The sequence below is a fragment of the Chrysochloris asiatica genome, unplaced genomic scaffold (assembly GCF_000296735.1).
Source record: "Chrysochloris asiatica unplaced genomic scaffold, ChrAsi1.0 scaffold00376, whole genome shotgun sequence".
In the NCBI taxonomy this organism is placed as follows: Eukaryota; Metazoa; Chordata; class Mammalia; order Afrosoricida; family Chrysochloridae; genus Chrysochloris; species Chrysochloris asiatica.
In genome coordinates, this window is record NW_006408894.1 from 381,449 (window position 1) to 387,972 (window position 6,524).

Sequence of the window (6,524 nt, forward strand, 5' to 3'; positions counted from 1 at the left end):
CAATCCACTTTTAGGACCTGGTTTTTTGGAAGCAGATTGCCATGCCTTTCTTCTGAGATACCTCTGGGTGGACTCAAACCTTCTACTTCTCAGTAAGCATCTGAGCACATTAACCATATGCACTACCCAGGGAGTCTAAATCTGAAACCACATCTGTAAAATTTAAAGTAAAGTAAGTTCAACTTCCCCAATATATTGAAATCACCTCAGGTCCAAATATTCTAATGTATTTTTATCTGTATCAAGCCTATAAAATGACCAAATTCAGTGCATTCTACTTACTGTTTTGGTAACTTTGGCAAAATTCTCAAACTCTAGAGAGAACTTAAATTTCTTTACTATTATAATTCCCAGTTTGGACAGATATGGATTGCTTATGGCATATTCACCATTGGTCCTTTGCCCTCAGTATTCAGTACTGAATTTCTAAGCTGAGTTCACAGTTATTTTACTGTTTATAACCTACCTTTGTAGTTTCTATATTCCTTTATCCTTCTTTTTCCTCTTACAAGGATTGGGTGAAATTACAATAATGTTTTTCAAGAAATTTTGGGTATTAAAAAACTGTAGTTTTTATTAAGTGCCATTAAGTTGGTTTTGATGCATAGCAACCCTGTATAAGGTTCCCACAGTGTATGCCGACTTTGTAGTTTGCAGTTTTATCCCCAGTTTTAAATTGCCTTCATGGAATGTCAGCAAAAGAGTCCTTTCAATGACATTAATGATCACATATTTTAATAAATTCAAGTTTAACCTTATTTATTACTTGCATCTCCTCCATTTGTTACAACTACATATTGAAAACAATGAGGAAACGTGGCCAAATTATAATAAAAAGCTTGATTACACTATTGGTAGAAATAATTAAACTCATATTCTAGAATGCTTCTTTTTGTGTATGTATCACCTTTGCTGAAAAATAAACTGCTATTTGTTTTGTTTTACTTTAAAATATAATTTCACTATGAGGACTCGGGAATACTGGAAGAAAATTACCCATGATTCCACAACCCTTTCATGCTTTTGCTTTCATATTTCTCTCATCTAAGTGTATTTTTTCATAGTTGCAGTAATAATTTACACACACTTTTGTTGTATCTTTTTTTTACTTAGTAGTTAATAATACACATTTCCATGTTTTTACAGCATCACAATTCCAATTTTCATTACCATGTGAAGTGAATGTACCACATTTATTTTGCCATTTCTTTGCTAGATAAATAAATTTGCAATTTATTTTGCCATTTCTTCTAGCTACAAATAATGCTGCCACAAATATCTGTTCATTTAACTCTTTCCATGTTTTGGATAATTTCCTTAGACTGAAATATGACATTTAATATTACCAAGTCATAGGTAGCAAGCATTTTCACAAATCTTGATATAGAGCACCCAACTTTTCGCCAAAGGTTTACAATTATTTATAGTATCACTAACAGTTTTGCAACACAGCAACTTCAATAAAGATGGGTATTAACATTTTAAAGTTTACTAATTTCACATGCAAAACCAGAATGTAAATGAAAACTGCTTTACAACGTAGTGATTGAGATATTATAATAATTAAGTACCCACAAAGATAGAGTAATAGATTACAATTAAATTCCTTCTACATTATTGACACGATTGTAAGCTTACAGTATTGTTTTTAGAAATGATCAGGGAAAGCATCTTTTCCTCTGAGTTGCCAACATGGTTTGTTATCAGTTTATCTATTTTTAAAGAGCACACCTTCATCAGAAAAACATTAATAGATTGTTACTATTGGTAATCTGATTTAGCTTTTTAAAAACATCCTCCATTATTAGAGGTATAATGTATACTGATGGTATGACTCATCCTTCAACTATTTAAAATCACAATAGGACTCACTCTATCCTAAACATTTTGTTGTTGTTGTTAAGTGCTATTGAGGTCCACACTCATAGGGACCCTGTATAGAGTTTTCAAAGAGTGGCTGGTGAGTTTGAACCACCAATCATACAATTCAAACCGACCTTGTGGTTCACTGCTCATCCTACAGAACTACACCAGGACTCCAAGCACTTTAAATATGTGATTCTATTTAATTCCCACAATTATTCTGCAAATTAAATATCAGGATCTGCATTTTGAGTAAACTGAGACTCAAAGATAAGGATCAACTGGCTCAAGTTCTTATAACACAAATGACAAGAGTTTAGATTTAAGTGTCGGTTAATCTGAATGTCCAAGTCTGTGTTTTATTCCATATCATCCTAACCATCCCTTAAACTAGAGAAATTAGGAGTACTGATAGAAAATCTTATCTGGAATAAAGCAGTGCCAGTGGAGATTAATGCAGTACATCACAAGGTAAACACTTCAAACTCACCAGTGGCTCCTTGGAAGCCCTATCCAGGGTCGCTGTGAGTTGGAACTGACTCGACAGTATTTAACAACAACATAGATTACATAGTTTTAATTCATGCACAGGCTTCCTGAGGACATCACATTTCTCTAGACCAGTGTCCCACAAGCTTTCATCAGGACTAATTTCCTGCAATGCTGAAACTACATAAATGTGCAGCTTATAGAAAACAAATCTACCTCTCAAGTTCTAACAAACTATCCTCGCTCCATCCACCCTTCAAACCACAAACCCAGGACTAACAGAATATTTTCTTCATCATTTATTATTTTTACTAGGAACAAGGCAATTCCAAATAAAAGTCCCCTTATGTGATCCAAAGTCACACTTACCATGACACCTGAGAAACAGATTCCTTCAAAGTACCACACGAAGTTGGTGAGTTTATTGCTGGATGCATAGGAAGCTTGGCCATTTGGGAAATACAGTAATATGTTAACAATTATACTCCAAAGTGCAAGTGGAATCAGCAGACCACTTAAGCAGCCGCCACACACCCGAGAACCCATTTTGACCTGCTGAGAACCTGCAGGAGAGTTCAAGAGTGTAAAATTACATAAAACCTTTAATTTCCAAACCTTTCTATCTGGCTGATTTTTTTTTTTTTTGAGATTACCTACCACTTTCTGGGTCAGACAGAGCCTTTCACATCATATTCATGAGGAGCCAGGGATTTGGATATCACAGCAGCCAGACAATCTCAGTGTGAAACAGTAGTTTACTGTTCAGAGAACAATAGACAATGATCAACAACTGAAGAGCTGAGTTGGTCTTCATCCTGTGCCAAAGGAATGCAGTGTTTTTCACTGCTTTTTAAAATAAGACATTTTCCTCTGGATGTGAGCACTACAGACAACCCTGAGAGCATGTTTTAAGAAGGAAGTGGGAATGGGGAGGGGTAGTAGGGAATCTGGCATATGTCATGCAGCAACAGTGAACAGAACTTTTGAAAGGAAAGCTACCAAGTTTACTAGAAGATCTCGACTTTATACCACTTTATAGAACTGCCTTTCCTTCAGTATTGGGTACTGTATGTTTACTATTCTCTAGGTACAGTTGGAGCTTCAGGGGGCACACACATACACAAACACAAATTTTAAAATAAGCAAGGAACTTAGAGAAAAAAGACATCAATGTTGGGCTTATTGTTACAAGACCATATGGGCTTCCTTCAGAGTTTACATTTATTATCTCTTTAAAATTCACTACCTCCCTGAAAAATAATAAGAGATATGAGTTTACATCTGCCTTATTGCTAAGCAAAGTTGAATAATTTGATTTAAACTTTATGAACAAATAATTTGAAACAAGGATGGAAGAATTCTCCTTTCCAAATTATTGTTCCATATTTTGAGTGACAGATCCCTTCTAATTATGATGGCATGAAATAAGGGTGATGGGAAGGAATTTGGGGACTAATATGTGAAAGATGAACTAGAAAGCTGGGTTAAGAGCTCCAGGGTTTGAATCCCAGCCCCACCTCTTTCTATTGGCGGCTCCTTGACCCTGCTTGACTCAGGATTTAACTTCCTTAAGCCTCAACTTCCTGAGTTTAAACGGGAATAAAAATTAGTCCTTTATCCAGAAGGGTAATCTGAGCAGTAAAGGAGATTATGTGTGTAAGCAGTGTCAGTTGCAACTAGAAAGACAACAATAAATGAGATATAGTTAATAATCAAAAGTATAGTTATAAGACAATCTAGAACAGAAGTCGGGAGTAACCAAGTGTGCTTTTTACTTCTCTCTGTACCCAAACTCCATTCTGCATCATGAATTCTTAAAATCTTGATCCCAGAAGTATTTTTATTTAAGATGTTAATATCCTCTCTTATGGTTGTAGTTAAATGCTGCCAAGTATTGTTCTCCAGGAAATGTTAATATTATATGACATACATGCTTTACAATCAGGTGAATGCAAATTTATTTTTATGCAAATAATTGAAATTTATATCACAATTGTACTGTTTATAAAAAAATAAATATATGGAACCACTTTTGAGTGAAAACAAAATAAATTTAGAAACCAGCAATCTTACATAGGCTTAATAGGATCTAAAGAGAGGTTTCATGGCGCCCCCTGGTGGATGTGATTTTTTTCCAGTTGTAAATGTATCAACAAAATCTGGACATTATATATTTTTTCTGTGACACAGGAATAGTCTAAAATATTTACTAGAGTGATTGGGAAGAGCAATGTCAATTTTGTCAAGTATTTGTTAAACACCTCTATGCCAGCAGACATACACCCATTGTTGTTGTTGTTGTTAAGTGCCATCGAGTCGGTTCCGACCCATAGCGACCCTGTACAGGTTTCCGAGGGTGTAAATCTTTACGGGAGTAGAAAGCCTCATCTGTCTCCCGCGGAGCTGCTGGTAGTTTCGAACCGCTGACCTTAAGGTTCGCAGCCCGATTCGTAACCACTACGCTACCAGAGCTCCTTACATACACCCATAGGAGCTGTTTAATACAGATGTGACTATAACTATCATTGCTCTTCCAATCACTCCAAGGACTCTAGTAAATATGGTGCTGTAGGTTCAGCACTAGACTGCTAACTACAGGGTCACTATGAGTTGGAACCAACTCAAGAGCATTTAACAACAACATGTGCCAGCAGAAGGACCCCTAGTGGTGCTGTGGTTAGGTGTTAGGCTGCTAATTGCAAGGTCAGTAGTTCAAACCCACCATCCACTCCTCTGGAGACAGACAAGGCTGTCTGTTCTTGTAAAGATTAATTGTTTGGGAAAACACTTTAAGTTGGTCAATTTAAGTTGGAGTAACTACCGCTCTGAGTATAGGTCAGGTTCATCATGAAGATGTTATCTTCTGTCACTGTAGCTGTTCCAGTGTGCTTGTCCTTTCTAGTGGGAATGTCTCACCTCACAAGGTTGTGGATGGGACTCAGGATTCCACCTAAGGTCCTATACTCTGCAAAGGCTTTGTACAAGGCTATTTCAGTGGGCAAGTTGTAGAACCCCTTTGAGGTATTCCAATCAGTTATAGGCTGAAGACGGGCTTACAAGTTTTCTCTAATCATGTTTCCCAACATTCCTTTATATCCCACTCAAGTGTCTATTTTACAATAGTAGGCAAGGGAAAATAATATTCATAAGGCAGTCAAGGATTTTAGTATTATTTACTCTCTTCTAGCTATACCTAGATCCCTGTATCCCAGAGCCCTGTTGTTCCAAGGTTGAGTATGCATCACTATTTACCTCTGTCCCACTAGACCATGCAAACCTGTCTCAGTGTTCCCCTATCTATCTTGTTCTTCTACCTCCTCCCCCCTTCTTGTATTGCCCTCCCCAACACCCAAAATAAACCCCCTACCCCCACTCCCACCCCATTGTGGTTACCTTATATTCCATTAGTTCTTCCCTCCATTTAAGATAGTCTATTTTATCCAGTAATCTACCTGACTTTCCCACCACCTGGATCTCTCTTCTTCGGTGTTTACCTTTTTCCACATGGAAATGGTTTGAATCAAAGACTGAACTCCCAGATCCTCTGTTCTTATAATTTTATTCTGTGCTTGACTCTTTCATTTGTCGACTAAGTTCAGGTTAATGCTCCCGTGTACATCATTCTGTAGTTGTTGTGTGTTCTTGCTGGTTCTCAGTCCACAGAACTCCCTTTAGGATGTTTTTCATAGCAGGGTTGACTTTGGTCCATTAATTTTTGAAGCCCTCTCATACAACTGAGTAAAACACTGCCCAGTCTTGCACCATCCTCACATGCTTGAACCCATAGTAGTACCCACTGTGTCAATCCATCTCATTGAGGGTCTTCCTCTTTTATGCTGTCTGTTTTTCCAAGCATGATGTCCTTCTCCAGGGACTAGTCCCTCCTGAGATCATGTCCAAAGTACGTGAGATGAATTCTTGTCATCCTTACTTCTAAGGAGTATTCTGGCTGAACTTCCTCCAAGACAGATTTTTTAGCTCCTCTGGAGTCCATGGTATAGTCAATAGTCTTCACCAATGCCATAATTCTACGGCATCAATTCTTAGGTCTTCTTATTCATTGTTCAACTTTCTTATGCATATGGGGTGATTGAAAATACCATGGCTTGATAAAAAAGACCAGATTTACTGATCAGATAGAGACTAGAGGAACAAAAGAGATTATGGTCCTT

General features: G+C 37.1%; 1 protein-coding gene across 1 annotated transcript in view; it reads right to left on the reverse strand.

Annotated features, from left to right (window-relative positions):
• Positions 1–2,909, reverse strand: part of TM4SF18 (transmembrane 4 L six family member 18) — a 17,375-nt gene extending 14,466 nt beyond the window's left edge. The window contains exon 1 of the mRNA XM_006876361.1: positions 2,722–2,909. Within this exon, the coding sequence (XP_006876423.1) occupies positions 2,722–2,898 (177 nt within the window). The 5' untranslated portion in view covers positions 2,899–2,909. The remainder of the gene's footprint in view (positions 1–2,721) is intronic.
• Between the last annotated feature and the right edge of the window lie 3,615 nt (positions 2,910–6,524).